Source organism: Kogia breviceps, chromosome 3 (assembly GCF_026419965.1).
Source record: "Kogia breviceps isolate mKogBre1 chromosome 3, mKogBre1 haplotype 1, whole genome shotgun sequence".
NCBI lineage: Eukaryota > Metazoa > Chordata > Mammalia > Artiodactyla > Physeteridae > Kogia > Kogia breviceps.
The window spans coordinates 5,271,627-5,291,649 of record NC_081312.1 but is presented as its reverse complement, the minus strand read 5'-3'; the positions used below and the strand labels follow the sequence as shown (position 1 = coordinate 5,291,649).

At 41.1% G+C, this 20,023-nt stretch overlaps 1 protein-coding gene across 7 annotated transcripts in view; it reads left to right on the top strand.

The window, feature by feature from the left end:
- The window catches only part of EML1 (EMAP like 1), a 143,499-nt gene that overhangs the window by 39,081 nt on the left and 84,395 nt on the right, over positions 1-20,023 (top strand). For 6 of the 7 annotated variants that reach the window (XM_067027772.1, XM_059058353.2, XM_067027776.1 and 3 more), the window contains exon 2: positions 19,444-19,626. The exons of the other annotated variant lie outside the window; for it this stretch is intronic. In XM_067027772.1, the coding sequence (XP_066883873.1) occupies positions 19,444-19,626 (183 nt within the window). The remainder of the gene's footprint in view (positions 1-19,443; positions 19,627-20,023) is intronic. 7 annotated transcript variants of the gene reach the window in all.

Sequence of the window (20,023 nt, the reverse complement as noted above, 5' to 3'; positions counted from 1 at the left end):
GCCAAAAAAATAATAATAATTAAAAAAATAATAATGATAATAAAATATATAAAAAGAAAAATCAAACTGCAAAATTTTGCTTTGGAAAATGCTCAAATGTACCAATAATCTTTTCAAGTGCATTAAAGAAATTAGAGAACGAGATTGTCAGTTTGTGTTATTTGAATGCTGTTTGAAGGTGATAACATTATAGAAGTGTACTCTGAGCAGTATTTGCCAATGTGTTTGAGTATGGGGGTTAGAAGCAGGGTTTTGAATGTGGAGAGGCAAATGTCTTTGTGGATAGATCCGAATGTTCAGCTGAATGGTTCCGTTGGTTGTTTAATCTCAGTCTCACTCTCTAAACTCTCAGTGGAAAGAGAACCAGGTGGGGAGCACAAGAGCCCTTAGGACAGGTACCATGGAAGTGCATCTGGCAGGGCCGTGGACCTGAGCCCTTGGCTCTGTGGCACTGCTCCCATCGGACCATTAGCAGCTGTGAGCCAGGGAGTTTGTATCTTTTACAGAATTTGGAATGAGGAATTTCCAGTGGGATTTTTAAAAAATAAATTTATTATTTTATTTATTTATTTTTGGCTGCGTTGGGTCTTCGTTGCTGTGCACAGGCTTTCTCTAGTTGCGGCAAGCAGGGGCTACTCTTCATTGCGGTGCGCGGGCTTCTCACTGTGGTGGCTTCTCGTTGCGGAGCACAGGCTCTAGGTGCGTGGGCTTCAGTAGTTGTGGCACGCGGGCTCAGTAGTTAGTGGCTTGCGGGCTCTAGAGCGCAGGCTCAGTAGTTGTGGCGCATGGGCTTAGTTGCTCCGCGGTATGTGGGATCTTCCCGGATCAGGGCTTGAAACCGTGTCCCCTGCATTGGCAGGAGGATTCCTTTTTTTGCGGTCCGCGGGCCTCTCCCGTTGCGGAGCACAGGCTCCGGACGCACAGGCTCAGCGGCCACGGCTCACGGGCCCAGCCGCTCGGCGGCACGTGGGATCTTCCCAGACCGGGGCACGAACCCGTGTCCCCTGCATCGGCAGGCGGACTCTCAACCACTGCGCCACCAGGGAAGCCTGGCAGGAGGATTCTTAACCACTGTGCGTCCAGTGGGATTTTAAAAGCTGTTCTAAGAGAGTAAAATTGGGGGGGTGGGAGATGGGAGAAATATAGTTTTGCTATGACTGCTGGCATATATAGCACTGGCCTTAATCAAAAATATTTTTCCTTTTTTTTTTAAGTCCAGTAAGAAAAAAATTGCTATAACTTTAGGTCCAGAAACAAGTCAATTTATCCTTTTCCTTTCTTTATCCAAGCCAAATATTTTCTTATTTTTTGTATCTTGCCTCATTCTACAAAGGATTTTTGGTATCGTGTTAACGCTTGATTTTTTGGAATCATTAAAATATATATATACTTTTTTTTCCTCCTCTTCCCTTTTTTTTTTTGCTGCTTCTTTCCTCCCCTTTAAAAGAAAAAAAAGCTTTCTGGAAGTATCATTGACACACAATAATCTGAGTACATTTAAAGGAACAATTTGGTAAGTTTTGACATACGCGTGTATCCATGAAACCATAACCACAATCAAGATAATGAAGATAATCATCATCCCCTGAAGTTTCTTTGTGCCCCTTCATCAATCCCTCTGCCTCGCCCCCCCTTCCAACCACTGATCTTCAGTCACTATAGATTAGTTTGCATCTCGTGTAATTTTACATAAATGGAGTCATACAGCACGTACTCTATTTTCTGGCTTCTCTTACTCAGCGTAACTATTTTGAGATTCCTCCATGTTGTTGCTTGTTCATGTTCATTCAGTTCAAAATATTTTCTAATTTTCCTTTCTGTAAAGTTTGAGTTAATTTTTCTGCAGGTTGTAAGGTCTGTGTCTAGATTTTATTTATTTATATGTATGTATTTATTTGTGGTGAAAATACTGCCCTTTCTCCACTGCATTGCCTTTGCTCCTTTGTCAAAGATTGACTGCATTTGAGTAGGTCTGTTTCTGGGCTCTCGGTTCTGTTCCATTGATCTATATGTCCCTCGTTTCACCAATAGCATGATGTCTTCAAGGTCATGTCAGTTCTCCAACTTCGTTGCCCTTCTTCAGTATCGTGTTGGCTATTCTGGGTCCTTTGCCTTTCCATATAAATCAGTTTGTCAATATTCACAAAACAGCCTGCCGGGATTATGACTGGGACTGTGTGGAATCTATAGATCAAGTCGGGAAGAATCAACATCATAAAATATCGGGATTTCTAATACATGAACACGGACTATCTTTCCAGTTCTTTAGTTCTTTTATTATTTCTTTGATCATAATTTTATAGTTTTCTGCATATATATTCTGAACATATTTTGTTAGATTTATAACTATTTCTTTTTTTGGTGCTATTGTAAATGGTATTACGTTTTAAATTTCAAATTGCAATTGTTCATCAATAGTACATGGGAAAGTAGTTGACTTTTGTATATTAATCTTGCTTCATGCAACAGTGTTCTAGTCACCTTTTAGTTTTAGGAGGTTTTTTTTGATCAATTCTTTGGAGTTTTCTACGTAAACAATCATGTCATCTTCAAGCAGACAGTTTTATTTCTTCCTTCACAATTCGTATACCGTTCACTTCCGTTTTTAGTCTTCTTGCGCTAGCCAGGACTTCCAGTATGATGTCGAATAGGAGTGGTGAGAGGGGACATCTTTGCTTTGTTCCCAGTCTTAGGGGGAAGCATCCTGTTTCTCACCATTAAGGGTGGTGTCAACTGTAGGCTTTTTGTAGATGTTCTTTATCAAGTTGAGGAAGTTCACGTGGATTCCTAGTTTGCCTGATTTTCTCTTTATCACTGGTCTTAAGCAATTTGATTTTGATCTGCCTTGGTGTAATTTTCTTCATGTTTTCTGTGCCTGGGATTCATTGAGCTTCTTGATCTGTGACTTTACAATTTTCATCAAATTTGGAAATATTTCAGCCCTTATTTCTCTAATTATTTTTTGTTCCACCCGCCCTCCTTTAGAGACTTGAGCTACACAGATATTAGTACACTTGAAGTTGTCTTACAACCCCCCTGATGCTTCATTCTTATTCATTTTCTCTCTCTCTCTCCCTCCCTCCCTCCTTCCCTTGAATCTTTTTTTTTTTCTCTAAGTTTCATTTTGGGTAGTTTCTATTGTTGTTTCTTCATGTTCACTAATCTTTTCATTTACTCTCATCTAGTATATTGTAGTATTCCTCTCTAGAAGTTTGCCTTATTTTTTAAATATATACCTTCCATGCCTCTACCTAACACAGTCAGTTTTTTCTTTTAGCTTCTTGAACATAGGCAATACAGTTATAATAACTTTAATTTTCTTTGCCTAGTAATTCTATCATTTCCAGGTTAGTTTTGCTCCGTTGGTCCTTTTCCTTTTTGTGGGTCATATATTTTCCTGCTTCTTTGAATGCCTGGTGGTTTTTTTGTTGGATGCCAGACATTATGAATTTCACCTTGGTGGGAGATGGATATTTTTATATTCCCATAAAAATTTTTGAGCTTTGTTCTGGGATGTGGTTAAGTTACTTGGAAACAGTTTGGTCCTTTCATGTCTTGCTTTTAAGCTTCATTAGGGGAAACCAGAGTAGCATTTAGTCTACGGTAAAATTTCCTGCGTTCTCTACCCAGTGCCCTGTGGATTTTGTGGTTTTCCACTCTAGCTAAGGGTGACGGAAACGATTCCCAGCCCTGTGTGAGTTCTGGTGATTGCTCTCTCTGTTTGTATTGGATGGTTCCTGCCCCAGACCTGGGTAATTTCCTCATACGTAAATGCTGATCAATACCCAGCTGAAGATATAGGGGGTATTCTCTGCAGATTTCTGAAGTTTCCTCCCTTTGCAGGTCTCTCCTCTTTGGTGCTCTGCCCCCTGAACTCTAGTCGTCTTGGCTTTTCTGGACTTCCAGCACGGTCTCCTCCACCAAGGGAGGCCTCCAGGTTCCACCTGGTTCCCCTCCTGGCATCACTTCCTGGAAAGCCTTCAGGCTGTATCCTGGGCCAGTCATAGGGTTCACCTCTTTTGCTTGTCATCACCGGGCTATCACTGTCCCTCATTGTCCGATGTCCAATGTCTTAAAAACCATTGTGTAATGTATTTTGTCTGTTCTTTTTAGCTGTTTTAGGTCAGATGGCAAATCCAGTCCCTGTTGCTCCATCTTGGCTGGAAGCAGAAGTTCATGGCGCTTGAAAAAAAAACGTAGTTACACAGTGTCAATAAGAAAGGGCAAAGAAAAAGCTTTACAGCAAGAACAATAATCACAAAAAAGAATGCGGGTAAAAGAGGTTAGATTTCAAACCTCCCCTTTGATTCTAACCTTAGAATGTTATAGCTCCACTTTTCTGAAAGGAACCTAAACGGTAAGTGCTACAATGAGGACCTAGGTATTTTCACTTGTAATGTCTCCTATGAACCAGTCATATCTACCGTATTATCCTGAAGATGGACCACTAGTTTCAGTATATTTTAGAACTTGAAGACCAGTGGTCTGGCTTTAGCCCCAGTGGTGGATTTCAGACCATTTAAACTGTGCTTTTCTGACCTTCATCTCAACTATTAAAGCACAGGCTCTCACATGAGGAAGTATCATCTAAAACTAATCAAAACGATTCGGTCTAGAAGACAGTCAGTGTTAAGGGTAATGTAACCGTAGAGTACTCTATTTTTTAACTTTTTATTTTATTTTATTTTATTTTATTTTTTTTGCGGTATGCGGGCCTCTCACTGTTGTGGCCTCTCCCGTTGTGGAGCACAGGCTCCGGACGCGCAGGCCCAGCGGCCATGGCTCACGGGCTCAGTTGCTCCGCGGCATGTGGGATCTTCCCGGACCAGGGCACGAACCCGTGTCTCCTGCATCGGCAGGCGGATTCTCAACCACTGCGCCACCAGGGAAGCCCTATTTTTTATTTTTATTTTTTTTGGCCATGCCGTGCAGCGTGTGGGATCTTAGTTCCCTGACCAGGGATTGAATCCGGGCCACAGCAGTGAAAGCCCTGAATCCTAACCACTAGGCCACCAGGGAACTCCCTCGTAGAGTACTTTAAGTAGAACTATTTTTGTATTAATGGAAATTAATAGAAAAAATGAAGATAAGAATAGCTTTTATTTTATTCCTTTTGCGAAAGGTTTTAAAACCATTGTATCAAATAAAAACCTGTTAAAGCTACCTTTTTAGATACTTTTTATGAGGTCAGTTTATGAACTGAGGCCTTCTTATGGAGAAGTGTGCAACAAATGTAACGAGCGAGTATTTCATAGTCTCCACGTAAAGTAAAAATTTAGACTGTGGTTTTAGATCTTTACCAACTTCCACCCTTAGGCTTGTCATTCTGTCTGCTCTCCCCTTCCCCACCTCCATCACTTTAATCTTTCCTTTTATGGTAAGGATTTGGTGATCCTGCATGACTTGCTAGGAGCTTTATTACAAAGCTTTAGTTTTTTTCTCTTCTCCCTCTCCTCCCCGCCTCTCCTCTCCCCTCCCCTCTACCCCTTTCCCCTCCCTCTCATCCCAGCTGTCCCAGAGGCTGGATACTCCATTTCTGCCTCAGTGCGCCTGGTGCTTTTGAACTTCAGAGCAAAGGCCAAGTTTTAGGGCAGATCGCTTCACACACTGTTGGGAATTTCTCTTCTGCTCAATTGCAGCATCTCTTGTTTGCTTTAAAACTGGAAAGTGGGTGGGGGAAAGGTATTAACGACTTGACAGTTCCTAGGTCTTTTAGTATCTAACAGAAACAAGAAACAGAATTACATCTGCAAAGGTAGGGGTGTGTGTGCATGCGTGTGTGTATGTGTGGGAGTGCGTGTATAGTGTTAAAAATAAACATTCAAGTATTAAATATTAAAGTGTTAATTGTTAAATAAGCATTCTAAGGATTTCAAAGAATCTCAGGGCTCCATGGGACGTCTTTGCTGGCTCGGTAACTATGGTTTAGGCAAAATGAAATTATAGCATATTTCAAGATAAAGTAATTAACACGCTTCCTAAATACGCAACTAGAGAATTTCAAGGCTGTTCTTTCTATAAGTGATTGTACTTATTCTTCCTCTTTTGCCTCATCCCTTGTGCATTAACTGAAACCCAGTAGCTCACCTGAAATCTTGCTCTTCCTCCTTCACCTGTGTTTTGTTCTAGGTTTGCCTAGTCCTCATATTACATTTCCAGCCAGCTTTTTGCCCAGCTTGTGATGGCGGCAGGGTGGGGACAGTTGGTGTCCGTGTCCCTGTATTTCCTGGAGAGTTATTTGTTGGCCAGTCTCTCCTCTGCTAGACGGAAGGTCACTGTGTTGATTGCAGGTCTGGTCCTGCAAGAAGACACTTGGTAACGTTTCATCGAACGGAATGGAAAGTTTGTTAGCTTTAAACTCGGTGTCACCTAAATGCAGCTGAGTCACATATTGCTTCTTTGGGTGATTGTTACGCATTTTTTTTCTGGTCTCTTGTTTTACAACCCAAGACTCATAGAATATCTTGATATATTTCCTTCCAGATTCAAGAGGCTCTGCTGAAGTTCCTTTAATCAGTAGGCAACGCCAGCATTTTTATAGCAGTTAAGGGCTGTTGTAGAATTCTCTCACGATCCAGTATACGAACGTTTGCTCAGCGTCATTTGAGATGGGCTTACTGCTGGGTGGGTTCAGTTCTTGTCATTATCTATGAAGTGATGAGTCTCGGAGTGAGAGCTCAAGTGCCAGGTCCAGCCCAGGGATGAGCAAGACTCAGAGTTCCTGACTGACCCAGATGATCAGAGAAGAAGCCAGTCTCAGAAGTGAAATAAAGCTGGAGTCCTTCAGCCAGGCGTGGTGTACAGGGCTGCAGATGTGACAGTAGGGCTGAAATGCAGACCTTAAAATGGCAGAGGAGATGTTGTTTCTCTACGCTACCCGTTTCCATTTTTCTTTTGCTAGTGGATCCTATAGTGGTTCAGACTATGACAACAATATATAACTTTTCTGCAAACAGTGCGTAATATGGAAAGCCAGCTTTTACATAGATGTCTACCTACAGGGTATTGAGTGAAAGGTTGTTAGTCCTTATCGCTTATATGATTGGTTCCTAAAATACTAGAACCTTATAATAAGATTTCTAAATGGCATTTGTCTAATATTTTGGAAAGGTAAAATGATGCACAAGTTGTATGTGTATTTTACTTAGTACCGTACAAGTCCCACTGGAATTAAAGCGTGTCATTTGGATGGACCACAGGAAACAGTGCAAAGGCTAGCCCTTGGCTTTCCACTTGCACTGCGTGACTTCAGATGAGGTGGATGAGAAGCCTAACTTCTTCAACCTCATCTCTGAAATGGGGACAGCGCCCAGGTGGAGGAAGCTGTATGGGTTGGAGATAATACACTGCGAGACATGGGGTCTGACACATAGTGGGTGGCGAATCAGGGTAGCTATTATTGTTTTGGTGCTATCCTTATCGTTTTATTATTATTATTATTTTTAACATCTTTATTGGAGTATAACTGTTTTACAACGATGTGTTAGTTTCTGCTTTACAGCAAAGTGAATCAGCTCTACATATACACGTGTTCCCATATCTCTTCCCTCTTGAGTCTCCCTCCCTCCCACCCCTCTAGGTGGTCACAAAGCACCAGAGCTGATCTCCCTGTGCTATGCGGCTGCTTCCCGCTAGCTATCTGTTTTACATCTGGTGGTGTGTATATGTCCCTGCCACTCTCTCACTTCGTCCCAGCTTACCCTTCCCCCTCCCCGTGTCCTCAAGTCCGTGCTCTAGCAGGTCTGTGTGTGAGACCATCTCAACATAAAGGGGACAGATTCTAAGTTAACCTTTTAAAACGAATAGGCCCCCTTTGAGCTCCTGGAGCATTATTACTCAGATAATAGCAGTACCTTCATATCACCAGAAGATTTAGAGGCAGGAGCCTGTTTTTATCTCCAGGTAATGAGATAATCATATGAATGGAGGAAAAAGTATACTTTCCTTGCCTTTTAAATAGAGTAAAACAGACAAGTTACCCGAAGATCTTTCTGTGCCACTTTTTACTGTAAAATGGTAATTAAACTTGAAAGTCATCGCCACAAATAGCTACGCGAAGATCTAGGAAAAGGGCAGAGCTCAAGGTCCTCTTTTTACCTGTGGAACCAGGGTTGATGTAGGACCTACCTGGGTCCATGACATCACTTGAAACTCAGAAAGAAGCCGGCATTTGGCTAGGTTCTCACGAGAGGCAAGTCAGGATGGAGCCGTTGGTGTAACGTTCCGTCCATCCTTTGGCCACTAATCAGGTGCTCTCATGGGAGAGGGCTTTTATGGAACTATTCTTCACCTTAAGCTTAATGTCACCTTTCCTCAACTTGACCTGAGGTGCTGCAGACCAGGAATGGTACCTTTTAGTCTAGCCTTGACCTGTCTCATGGGGCAAGCACTGCACATACTCGCAGAATTCGTTCTTTAACTATTGTTAATGTTGACTTGACTGTTGGTCTATGGTAAACAATATTAACAACAATCAACTACGGAAATACTAAACTCCCATTTGCATTGAGCACCTATTTGCCACCATCCTATCAGATGTTTCATATACATTAACGTTTATCCTCACAAGAACTTCAGAAGACAGGTTACGGTATTATTCCTGGAGTGGTCAAGTCGTTTGCCAAGGTTACATAGCTCATAAGTGCCAGACCCGGGAACTGAACGCTGCCCGATTTGAATCCCAGGTCAGTGTCCTCTCTAAAGCCCCAGGACCCAGACCATCCAGTGCAGGTAACACTGATTACTAGCCTTTCCAAGAGCCAGTTTACTGAAACACATTTGGACCTTGACAAAATGCCAGGAGGTTGGAAATTGTAGCCCCAGGAAGATCTGCTGCTGGTAGAGCATCTTCTAGAGAAGTTGGCCCGCTGAGACGTCTACATTAAGGTCCTCGCACCACTGTGGGTCTGGTTCTATCTCAGATTAAATCCTGTCTACCCCCTTGCCCATAGCATGATCACCATCTGAGAGATGGTTACCCAATACCCAGATAAAGGGACACCCTACCTGCCGTGTGTAAATAGATCCCCATGCCTTTCTGAGTAAATGAGAAGGTACCCCAGCCCCAGCCAGTGGTTCTAGCTCAAAACTCAACAAGTGAAAATAGAGACTAATATCATCTTTTTCAAACCTCCCCTAACACCACAAAAAGTGCAGTGGTGCTTGAAAGAATGAGAAAACCTTGAAAAAAGGTAAAGCCGCTCTCCTGTTAACACCGTTTTAATGACCGCTGTAGATACATTTTAAAGGCACTGAAATGAAAATTACTTTAAAATAAATAGCCTGTGAAGGTTTTATTTGGGCTGGATTCCCAATCTAGTGAGGTTTTCTGTGATGGAATTCAGCTAAACTCTCCCATTCTGTGCTCCAGACTCCTGTGCAATGTACAGAGGTCGGAAATGGTTTGCACCGGTTAAAGCAACCTTTGGGTTTTGTTTTTCATTGTGCTAATCAGTTTGGCCCCAGCTGAATTGGAATATAAAGTCATTTGAGCAACACTGGCCTTTTCTGGGCACAAGACGGCTGAGAACCTCAGGCAGCCCACACTGCTGCCAAGAAGCCTCCAGCCTGTCCTCGAGAGTCAGTTATAACTGCGTAAGTGGAAGTCAGTCCCTGACAGGTCATAGCAGTGGTGCTGGCAGGATTTGATAGGTACCAGGGTTATGGCCTGAGGAAAATTTCAGCCCATCTCACAAAGGGAGGGTCTCTTAAGCAGATCAGACATTTCAGTTTTTAGCCGCTTGTATTGGAAGGCAGATATTCAGGTGGTTAGGGTTTTGGTTTGGGGGTTGTGAAGGGTTTGGGGGGGTAAAATATTAACATTAGACTTTTTCCTATGCAAACTTGGCAATCTAATTAAAATAGAGTCTGATTTATACAGTTTATTAAAGCCATCTGTAGTGCAAACTGAGGCCACAGGGATGCTGTTTTGCATCATAAATTTTGATAACGTAGAACAGGCCTGCCTTGTCTTCCTTGGTAGGTTATACGATAGTGATTAGAAAATGCAACGTTGGAGGATGGAGGCCAACTTATCGACCTTGGGGACTGCCGGCCACCACTGTCTGTGTGCCCAGGCCCCACTGATGGGTGTAGCACCCTCTTCAAAGCAGCTGTCTAGGCAGACAACCCGAAAAGATCAGAGGAAGACATGATTCCATATGCGAGATTCTTTATGACTTAGAAAACATTTTGTTAACAAAACGCTAATTTCTAATTAATTTTTCAGGGCTTTTTTTTTTTTTTTTCTTTTGTGGTACGCGGGCCTCTCACTGTCGCGGCCTCTCCCGTTGCGGAGCACAGGCTCCAGACACGCAGGCTCAGCGGCCACGGCTCACGGGCCCAGCCGCTCCGCAGCACGTGGGATCCTCCCGGACCGGGGCACGAACCCGTGTCCCCTGCATCGGCAGGCGGGCTCCCAACCACTGCGCCACCAGGGAAGGGAAGCCCTTTCAGTGCTCTTTTGCATCACAGTGTTCAGACAGCACAGAGAAGTCTTGATGGAAAAATGTGAAGCTTGAATTTGCTTCGGTCATCTTATCAGCAATAATAATGACAATAGCTTACAGCTTACATTCTTAGAACATTTACTATCTGCAGAAACAGATCCCAAGGGCTCCCCTGGTGGCGCAGTGGTTGAGAGTCCGCCTGCCGATGCAGGGGACGTGGGTTCGTGCCCCGGTCCGGGAAGATCCCACGTGCCGCGGAGCGGCTGGGCCCGTGAGCCGTGGCCGCTGCGCCTGCGCGTCCGGAGCCTGTGCTCCGCAGCGGGAGGGGCCACAGCAGTGAGAGGCCCGCGTACCGCAGAAAAAAAAAAACAAAAAAACAGATCCCAAGTGCTCTCTCTATATTAACTCATTTAATATTACGACAACCCTCTGAGGTAGATAACTGCTGTTGCTCCCCGAATGGAGAAACTGAGGCACGTCGTGATTCAATAATTTGCCCCATGTCACGTTGCTAGCAGGTAGTAGGGCTGCAGTTTGAACCCAGGAAGCTGGACGTCAGAGCTCATGCTTTTAATGACTGAAGCACACGCCGGTCCAGCACGTACTCTCCCACACTAACTGAGCTGTAGAACTGTCCCCCATCCCCCCACCGCCCGCTTCCTGAGGCCGGAGACCTTCCCAGTTCGGTCGGCTTGCACGTGACTGAAGGATTTAGTCAGCTCTGTAACTGCTCCCAGAGGGAAGGCAGATAGACAATACCGGCTTATCCTCCCCACTTCTCCCTTCCATCCCGCGTTCCCATCCGGGTCGAAGGACAACTGGAGAAATTTAACAGAACCACTCACGGTCCATTCACAAGAAGTCATCTAGAACTTAAAGGATGGTCTCTTTCTAATGAGCAACCGGTATATTCAGTTTTCATTGAAATATTTCTTTGCTGAGACCTCATGGTATGAAAGCAACCCACTTCAACAAGCAAAAATAATAACCTCTCATTGACAAAGCCTTTATCTCACCTGAAGAAGACTTTAAGACTTTATCTCACTTGAACTCTCAGAAAGTTGTTTTATTTATGTTAACATTCAAGAAAACTTCTTTTTTTGAGAGAATTCTGTGTATTTTAACACAGTATAGATTCATGTAACTACCACCACCATCAGGACAGAACATTTCCATCACCCCCCCCAAAACTCCCCTGGGCTCTATCCCTACCCTAACCCTTGGCAACCACTGACCTATGCTCCTTCACTATGGTTTTGTCTTTTAGAGAATATCAGATAAATGGAATCATGCCATGTGTAACCTTCTGAGACTGACTGTCCTCATTCAGCATACTGCCCTTGACTTCCATCCAAATCGTTGGCACGTTATCAGTAGTCTGTTCCTTTTTATTGCTGAATCGTATTCCACTGTGTTGGATATACCACAGTGTATACACATTTGAGTAGTTTCCAGTTTTTACCAAGTATGAATTGAGCCCCCGAAAACACTGATGTACAGGCTTTGTGTGAATGCGAATGTGCATTTCTCTAGACTAAGAGTAAGTGCTTAGGATTGCTAGATCACATGGTAAGTGTATGTTTATCTTTATAAGAAACAGCAAAACTGTTTTCCAGAGTGACCATAGCATTTTATGTGCCCACCAGCAACGTAGGAGAGTTTCATTTGCTCCATGTCCTCACTGAATTTTGTTGTGTTAATATTTTGTGTTTTAACCATTCTGATAGGTATGCAGCAATATCTCATTGCGGTTTTAATTTGCATTTCCCTAGTGGCTAGTGACAGTGACATCTTTTCGTGTCTCTGTCATCTGTATATCCTCTTTGGCAAAGTGTCTGCTTGAGACTTTTGCCTATTTTCTTCTTTTCTATCTTTTAAAATCAGGTTATTTCTTTTCTCACTGTTGGGTTTTTAAAGTTCTTTATGTGTCTCAATCAACAGGAAGAGACAGAGAAAAAGGTTACCCCCACGTTCCTAGCTGAAACAGTTTGAATTCTATATTATTAGTGTAAAGGCTGGAGTATGGAGTTCTGGGAAGGGGAGGAGTGTGAGAAGAGGATTGTTTGTAAGTTCTTACCTCACAGTTTGATTTCTTTAAAGAAATATGTCTCGATACATTTTTTAAAGAGTTATATAATGTCTCTTCATAAGAGGGTAATAATTTTAGATGTGTGTGAGTGCTTAATAAGTTCTCTGGGTTATCAGATATTTAATACCTGTTATTCTCCCTCAGAAGTGCCACTGACACTTGACTTGACATTGACTTGAAAAACATTTCTATGTATGAAACAATTATATAACTTAGGAAGTTGGCAGAGCTTGAATTTCAGGGCAAGACAGAATTATATCCAGTAAGTAGAAGTTACAAGATGGTAGATTTCAATTTCAAAGGCCATGATTATCTGAATATTCCTTATGCTTTCATGTTCCCATGTTTTGTTTAAGTTGTTTCCTTTGCCTGGAATGCAAAGGATTCTCCTTTTTTTGGTCGTTCTGTTTTTTTGTTTTCACTTGACAATTTATTTAGGATATTTTCCATATTGCTATTTGTGGATCTGTCTTACACTTCATTTAAAATTAATTTCAAACTGCACGAGTAATACACACACACATATATATAATCTTTCTAAAACATTGTAATATTATAGACAAGTCTAAATTTCTCTTTGACCACCACCTCTAATCCCATACTTGCTGCATTCTCCAGAGATGACAATTTGTGCATATCCTTCTAGAACTTCTTCTATACATTTACATACATATAAATGAATATTGTAGAATACATATATTATTTTGTCTTTTTGAAACATGATTTTTTTTCTCAACAACGTGTCTTAGAAATTTATCCATATTAGTACTTGTGCTTCCATTTGCTCTTTTATTTATTTATTTATTTTAACATCTTTATTGGAGTATAATTGCTTTACAATGTTGTGCTAGTTGCTGCTGTATAATGAAGTGAATCAGCTATACGCATACATATATCCCCATATCCCCTCCCTCTTGCGTCTCCCTCCCACCCTCCCTATCCCACCCCTCTAGGTGGTCACAAAGCACCAAGCTGATCTCCCTGTGCTATGCGGCTGCTTCCCACTAGCTGTCTATTTTACATTTGGTAGTGTATATATGTCCATGCCACTCTCTCACTTCGTCACAGCTTACCCTTCCCCCTCCCCGTGTCCTCAAATCCATTCTCTATGTCTGCGTCTTTATTCCTGTTCTGCCCCTAGGTTCTTCAGAACCAATTTTTTTTTTTTTTTAGATTCCACATATATATGTTAGCATACGGTATTTGTTTTTCTCTTTCTGACTTACTTCACTCTGTATGACAGACTCTAAATCCATCTACCTCACTACAAATAACTCAGTTTCATTTCTTTTTATGGCTGAGTAATATTCCATTGTATATATGCACCACATCTTCTTTATCCATTCGTCTGTCTGTGGACACTTAGGTTGCTTCCACGTCGTGGCTATTGTAAATAGAGCTGCAGTGAACATTGTGGTATGTGACTCTTTTTGAATTATGCTTTTCTCAGGGTATATGCCCAGTAGTGAGATTGCTGGCTCGTATGGTAGTTCTATTTTCAGTTTTTCAAGGAACCTTCATACTGTTCTGCATAGTGACTGTATCAGTTTACATTCCCACTAGCAGTGTAAGAGGGTTCCCCTTTTCTCCACACCCTCTCCAGCATTTATTGTTTGTAGATTTTTTGATGATGGCCATTCTGACCAGTGTGAGGTGATACCTCATTGTAGTTTTGATTTGCATTTCTCTAATGATTAGTGATGTTGAGCATCCTTTCATGTGTTTGTTGGCAATCTGTATATCTTTGGAGAAATGTCTATTTAGGTCTTCTGCCCATTTTTGGATTGGGTTATTTGTATTTTTGATATTGAGCTGCATGAGCTGCTTATATATTTTGGAGATTAATCCTTTGTCGGTTGCTGCGTTTGCAAATATTTCCTCCCATTCTGAGGGTTGTCTTTTTGTCTTATTTATGGTTTCCTTTGCTGTGCAAAAGCATTTCATTAGGTCCCATTTGTTTATTTTTTTTAATTTACATTTCTCTAGGAGGTGGGTCCAAAAAGACAGAGGATTCTTCTTGCTTTTCCACTTTGTAAATGTTTTTATCTTTCATGGCCAACCCCCTACTTTCTTCTGTTTTTCCAAATACCATTAATATTTCTTCTCTGTGTTCATTTATCACTCTGTATATTTCTCAATTATATAACTTATCACATTGTTTTAGGAATTTGGGGACATTTATCTTCTCCACCACAGAGAGAGCTTCTAAAGGACTGTGAATCAGTCATCTTTACATCCCCAGAAACTAGTTTGATGTATGCTTCATAAAAGATACCCATTTACACATTTATTCATTCATTTACCAAATGTTTATTGAGTTCTTACTCTGTGTTACATATTGGAAACATAGAGCAGTGAACTAGCAAAAAAGATCCCTGCTTTCCTGGAGCTTACACTTTATTGATGTTTTAGAGAACCAGCCTTTGAGTTCATTGATTTTCTTCATTGCTTGTTCATGTTTTATTCCATTGGTTTCTGTTCTTTGCTCTTTCCCTTTCTTTTGCTTGATTTGGGTTCAATTTACTCTTCTTTTTCTAGTTACTTAATGTGATAGCTGAGAATCATTGATTTGAGAATACTCTCCTTTTCTAATAGAGATTTTAAAGCTATTTATTTTCCTCAAAGACCTGCTTTACCTGCAACCCATACATTTTGATACGTTATATTTTCATTATCATTCAACTTCAAATATTTTCTATTTTCTCCTGTGATGTCTTCTTTTACCTAATGATTATATACAAGTGTGTTGTTTAAGTTCCAAAATTTGGGGGCGTTTCCTTGTTCTCTTGTTGTTTTTGATTTCTAATTTATTGTCACTGTGGTCAGAGAACATACTCTTTCAACCTTTAGGTTTATTCAGGTCTGTTTCATGGCCCAGAATATGATGTGTCTTGGTAAATGTACCATGTACACTGCTATCATTGGCTGTAGTTTCTTATACATATCAATTAAGTCAAAGTGGTTTATAATGTTCTTCAGATCTTCTGTCTTTACTGATTTTTTAAATTAGTTGTTCCATCAGTTGCTGAGAAAGGGGTGTTAAAATCTTGAGGAATAACTGTGGAATTGTCTATTTCTCACTTTAATTCTGTCAATTATTGTTTCATGTATTTTACTTACTAATTTTTTAAATTCAGTTTTTAAATTTTATATCAGAGTATAGTTGATTTACAATGTTGTGTTAGTTTCAGGTATACAGCAAAGTGATTCAGTTATACATATACATATATCCATTCTTTTTTCAGATTCTTTTTTTTTTTTTTTTTTTTTTTTGCGGTATGCGGGCCTCTCACTGTTGTGGCCTTTCCCGTTGCGGAGCACAGGCTCCGGACGCGCAGGCTCAGCGGCCATGGCTCACGGGCCCAGCCGCTCCGCGGCATGTGGGATCTTCCCGGACCGGGGCACGAACCCGTGTCCCCTGCATCGGCAGGCGGATTCTCAACCACTGCACCACCAGGGAAGCCCTCAGATTCTTTTTAATAGTTATTATAGAATATTGAGTAGAGTTCCTTGTGCTATACAGTAGGTCCTCGCTGATTATCTGTTTTATTCATTATACATAGTAGTGTGTATATGTTAATCCCAAACTCCTAATTTATCCCCCCCCCCAAACATTTCCCCTTTGGTAACCATAAGTTTACTTTTGAAGTCTGTCAGTCTGTTTGTTTTGTAAATAAGTTCATTTGTATCACTTTTTTTAGATTCCACATGTAAGTGATGTATGATATTTGTCTGACTTACTTCACTTAGTATGATAAACTCTAGGTCCATCTATGTTGCTGCAAATGGAGTTTCATGTATTTTAAAGCTCTGTTATTGGGCATATTTTTATTGTCTTCCTGATAAGTTAATACTTTTTTCATTATGAAATGTCCTTCTTTATAGCTGGTAATACATTTTATTTGACATCTGTTTTATCTGATATTAATATTGCTACTCCAGCCTTCTTATGCTTACTATTTGCATGCTAAATCTTTTTCTCCATTCATTTACTTTCAGTCTGTCTGTGTCTTTGCATTTAAAGTGTGTGTCTTGTGGTCAGTGTATAGTTGAGTCTTGCTTTCCCCCCTCCCCTGAAATTCTCAAAGGAAAATGCAAAAAGAAAAAAAGTCTTGAGCTCCTTCAAATATTTATCATTCCCAGTGCTCTTCATTCTTTTCTGAGGGTCTGAGTTCCTATTTTATGTAATTTCCCTTTACTCTGAAGAACTTCCTTTAACTTCTTATAATGCAGATCTACTGGCAATAAATTCTTTCAGTTTTCATTTATCTGAAAATGCCTTAATTTGCCTTCATTCTTGGAGAATATTTTTGCAGGATATAGAATTCTGGATTAAATTTTTTTTCATCCAGTACTTTAAAGATGTTGCTTCACTCTCTTCTAGTCTCCATGGTTTATGACAACCAGCTATGAATCAGATTATTGTTCCCTGTATAATTATATATGTTGTTTTTCTCTTGCTGCTTTCAAGATGTGTACTTTATCTTTGGTTTTCAACAGTTTGATTATGATAGACCTTGAGGTGGTCTTCTTTGTGTTTATTTTGCTTGTTTTTTGCTTAGCATTTTGTAATTTTACATTTCTTTCCTTTATTGAACTTGGGATGTTTGGGGCCGTTATTTTTCAGATATTTTTTTCTGTCCTGCTCTCTCTCTTTTTATATTCCAATTAAATGTATGTTGGACTGTTTGAGATTGTCTTAACAAGTCCCCAGGGCTCTGTTAATTTTTTCCCTCTGTGTTCTTCACCTTGGATACTTACGATTGATCTGTCTTCAGATTTGCTTGGTTTTTCATCTGTCATGTCTGTTAATTCCATTTAGTGAATTTTTTATTGTCATAAATTATATTTTTCAGTTCTTGAATTTCTGTTCAGTTCATTTTTCATTTCTGTCTTTCTGCCGATACTTCCCACTTCTCTCTGAAATTTTCATTCATTGAAAAAAATACTCATTTTACATATAGAGGGTAGTCCTGCTAGCCATTTTAAATTCCTTATCTGTCAGTTCCAATGTTTTATTCATTTTGGAGTTGGACTCAATTTATTTTCTTTTCTCTTGAGAATGTGTTCCATTTCTTGATTCTTAGTATGTTACTAATTTTGGATTATATCCTGGACATTATGAATGTTAAGTTATGGATATTCTGTATTCTATTATTTTTTTCTCTGACAAGTATTGTTTCTTTGTTTCAGTGGGTACTTTAATTGGTTGGGCTTGAACTGTAAGCTCTGCTTCAAGTCTATTCCATGCATGTGTGATTCACAGGTCAGTCAGAGATATAAAGAGATAGAGTTTGGGGATCCCCTCTCTAGTTTTTTTTTTTCCTTCTGGGATTTCCCCACTCTTTTTAGTGTTCATGGTTTTCAGACTTCACTTTTTTATTTTTTAAGGACAAAAAGGCAACAGGGTTTTCTGAGTGTGTCCTCACCCCATTGTATACAACACTTAGCCCTGGGCTCAAAGCCGTGAAAAGGGAGTTTACTTGTATAGTTCCCCATCTGCCTTCTACCAAGTGAGTGCAAACTCCCACCAGAGTCTATATGCTCATGTCCACGCTCCAGTACTTCTGCTGTTATCTGTATAATTTCAAGGCTTAACAACTACTTTCTGCAGAGGGTGCTGTCCAATAGGGGTTTCTCATACCCAGAAGCAGAAGAGACTCCATGATGCTTACATGTTAGTTGGGAGACATAGACAGGAAGCAAACAAGCAAGATGATTCTAGGTCATAGAGATGCTATGAAAGAAAGAAATAAGGTGGACGTGACTGAAAGGAACAACTTAAAGGAAGGTTATTAACAAGGTTCTCTGAAAAACTCCTATTTGAGTTGAGACCGAAAGAACAGAACTTGGTCATGAAAAAAATCTGGCTGAGAAATGCTTCCGGCAAAGGCAACAGCAGATACCAAATCCCTAAAGTAGGAGAGAAAGGGCAGTGTGGCTAAAGCATGGGAAGAGGAGGGAAGAAGGTTGTAAAATGAGGTTGGAGAGGTAAGGAAGATCATGAAGGGCCCTGGTAGACCTTGGTAAGGAACTGGGAGTTAGTGCCTCTAGGTAAGAAACTATGATCACTCTAGCTGTAAGGGTGTGCTTACCAAACAGATATGACCACTCCTATTGCTTTGTCAGAATAGCCAGTCCTTAAGAGTCTTGACTGGAAGATAGTATGGTCCTGTGATTATCTGTACAACCTGTCAGCATCATTGGAACAAAAGCTAGAAGAGCATGCAGTCAATTTCTGCCATGTTTGGGAAGTTGTAGTAGATGTATTCTAATATCTACTCTAGTTCTGAGGTTCTCTGATATCACGGAAAAGAAAATGGCCTGAATCTAGAAAAATATCATGACAGTTAAAACCACAGTTTAAAAAGAAAATGAAAAGAACAAACCTAGAGAATGAAAAGACAGTAGCAGAATGAAGCAGTGCATTTCTTCGTAATTTTAAAAGATTTCACACGGGGACTTCCCTAGTGGCGCAGTGGTTAAGAATCCGTCTGCCAATGCAGGGGACACAGGTTCGAGCCCTGATCCAGGAACATCCCACATGCTGCGGATCAACTAAGCCCATGCACCACAACTACTGAAGCCTGCGCGCCTAGAGCCCATGTTCCGAAATAAGAGAAGCCACCGCAATGAGAAGCCCGCGCACAGCCATGAAGAGCAGCCCCCGCTCGCCACAGCTAGAGAAAGCCTGCGCACAGCAGTGAAGACCCAACGAAGCCAAAGTATAAATAATTTTTTTAAAAAAAGAAAAAAAATGATTTCGCACGAGTTCTCCCTACAAGCAGTGGTCTCCAACTTTTAAATATTGTTGTGTTACATAATAGCAACATGTTGGTGTGTGTTTCTTAGTCTGGTTTCTCTGGGGAACAGCTGAGACTCATTTGCCCCTTTCCCTCGGTCTAGATGACAGCGCTTCTGCCGCCAGTAGTATGGAGGTGACAGACCGCATCGCCTCCCTGGAGCAGAAAGTCCAGATGCAGGAAGACGACATCCAGCTGCTCAAGTCGGCTCTGGCCGATGTGGTTCGGCGTCTGAACATCACCGAGGAGCAGCAGGCTGTGCTCAACAGGAAAGGACCTACCAAAGGTGGGCATTCGAGACTCACGGGAATCAGGCTCGTGGCACATTCTTTTTTTCCCTTTCATTCTAAGTATCCTTATTTGTTAATTTGATTGACGTATAGTTGATTTAGTGTTGTGTTAGTTTCAGGTGTACAGCAAAGTGATTCACTTGTACATACCTATGTATCTATTTCTTTCAGATTCTTTCCCCTTATAGGTTATTAGAAAATATTGAATATAGCTCCCTGTGCTATTCAGTAGGTCCTTGTTGGTTCTTTTTTTTTTTTTTTTTTTTTTTTTTGCGGTATGCGGGCCTGTTGTGGCCTCTCCTGTTGCGGAGCACAGGCTCCGGACGCGCAGGCTCAGCGGCCATGGCTCACGGGCCCAGCCGCTCCGCGGCACGTGGGATCTTCCCGGACCGG